Raw genomic sequence first — 2,081 nt, 5'->3', positions numbered from 1 at the left:
GCCAAAGTGTTTAGGAGCATGCTTGATTTCATCTACACCGACACAGTGCCCAATATGTTGGATTGGGACGACATGGAAGAGGAGGCCGAAGAGGGAAATGACGTGGAGGAGGGAGCTGAAGAGAAGGGATACATATCGCCCAAATATATAATGTGGCTGCTTCAGTTGCTTGAAGCTGCTGATAGATATGATCTCCATAGGCTCAAGTCGATTTGCCAAGAGGAGCTGTCCCTCGGCATACAACTGAGCTCTGTGATGGGCATTATTGTTTTAGCCGAGCGAAGAGGTAGCCTCTGGTTGAAGGAGGAGTGCTTGAAGTTCATCAAAACTCATACAAGCTTGCACAAGGAATTCACGGCTGAGGAAGTTGAGGAGATGACCAGAACCTGCAGCCCCTCCGTTCTCAAGAAGCTCATCTACAAGTTTGCTTCCTGAATTTCTCAAGAAAATCTATGCCGTCGTTGCTCTTAAACATATTCTCATTTCTTAAGGGTTAGTGTATGGTCACTTTGCACTATCCGACCCTAGATGAAAACTGCCACATTTCTAGTGGTCTTACTATTTACTGAGTCCATCGTCCAGTAGCAATATATATATGCCATTGCTACCGGCTTTACTCCGTATTCATCAGATGCAGTAGCCTAATACTAGTATACTGTATTTTTTACATGTCTCTTGTTTTCCTAAGTTGGTTCCTGGATCTGCGTTTAATTGTTGTGCATGAATGCATGCATGGATTACCTCCTAATTCGATCGGCTGCAATCATCAAAACAGACCTGCAGGGTGCAATTTCGCAGCATTCATGCATGTTTCCCTCTGCTAAGCTGTTCTGGTCATGGTGAACGACGCCGTAGGAGCCCTGTGTAGTGCTGCGACAAATCGTGGACCTAATCTGCTCTTGATCTTGATTGACTTGTGAGTTTGGACTAATTTTCATTGTGGTTGGCCGGAGAAAACAAGCAGTATGCAGTTTCACCTTTTTGTGTTTTACTTCATGCACCAACCAGTTTAGCCAACTTGAGAAAAAATAAATTATATTTGTAAGAAAGAGAGTGTGATTTCTAAAGAGAGGGATTTCAGAGTTGGGAAAACGTCTGACCAGGTTGAACTATGCTTATCTATCCCCCTCACTGGGCCTGGCCTAGCCAACTACTCCCTCTGCAAAATCATATACGACGTTCTAGATCACTACTCCCTCCGTCCGAAAATACTTGTCCTACAAATGAATAAAATGAATGTATCTATAATTAAAATAAGTCTAGATACAATCATTTCGAGGACAAATATTTCAGGACGGAGGAAGTATTATTTAGTCGTGCCTAGCCACCTAACTAGTACCCTGTGATAGGCCACAGCTATGTATCGCCCGTACTGATTCCTAATAAGAATTGCCTAAAGGCGACACACTAGTGGGCTGGCGCATTTAGAACAGTAGTTGCTGCCACTCGTAGCGATCGCTGTATGTTCGATCGGTTCGGGTTTTTTTGTTTTTCCGTTTCTTGTTTTCTTGTTGTATTTTCGTTGGTTTTATTTGTTTTGCCACTGTTTTCTTTAGATTTTTCTTCATTTTTACTCAGGTTTTCTTAGTTTTCGCAATGGATTTTCTTTCTTCATTATATTTAACTCATGTCTATATTTTTTCTCGCTGTACAATATACATTTTTAGAGCACACTGGAAACATTTTTGTGGTACACTTCGGGCATTTATTAAATACATGATGTACATTTTTTAAAATACATGTTTTGAACACTTTTTGAATACACAGTAACATTTTTTCAAATACATGCTGTAAATTTTTCTAGTGGTAATAAACTTTTATTAAACTATAAGAACATTTTTTACATTGCATAAAAAAATAAAGATTGTACAAACATTTTTCTGGAACACATGAATATTTCTTCAAAATGTCACATACTTTTTAGTTTTTTAGACATATTTTTTAATAGAAATAAGCATCTGTTTAAACTATGTGATACATTTTTTTAATAATACGAAAACATTTTTTACATTACGCAAAAATAATATTTTATACATTGTATGATTTATTTATTTTTGGAAATGTGCATCAAGAAATATTGA

The 2,081-nt window shown here is 38.0% G+C and overlaps 1 protein-coding gene across 1 annotated transcript in view; it reads left to right on the top strand.

Moving 5' to 3' along the window:
• Positions 1–435, top strand: part of LOC123156921 (BTB/POZ and MATH domain-containing protein 2-like) — a 1,297-nt gene extending 862 nt beyond the window's left edge. The window contains exon 3 of the mRNA XM_044575115.1: positions 1–435. This exon is cut by the window's left edge and continues 3 nt beyond it. Within this exon, the coding sequence (XP_044431050.1) occupies positions 1–435 (435 nt within the window).
• Positions 436–2,081: the final 1,646 nt, after the last annotated feature.

Source organism: Triticum aestivum, chromosome 7B (genome assembly GCF_018294505.1).
Source record: "Triticum aestivum cultivar Chinese Spring chromosome 7B, IWGSC CS RefSeq v2.1, whole genome shotgun sequence".
In the NCBI taxonomy this organism is placed as follows: Eukaryota; Viridiplantae; Streptophyta; class Magnoliopsida; order Poales; family Poaceae; genus Triticum; species Triticum aestivum.
Note: the sequence above shows the minus strand (reverse complement) of the source record. Positions and strands in the feature narration are given on the sequence as shown.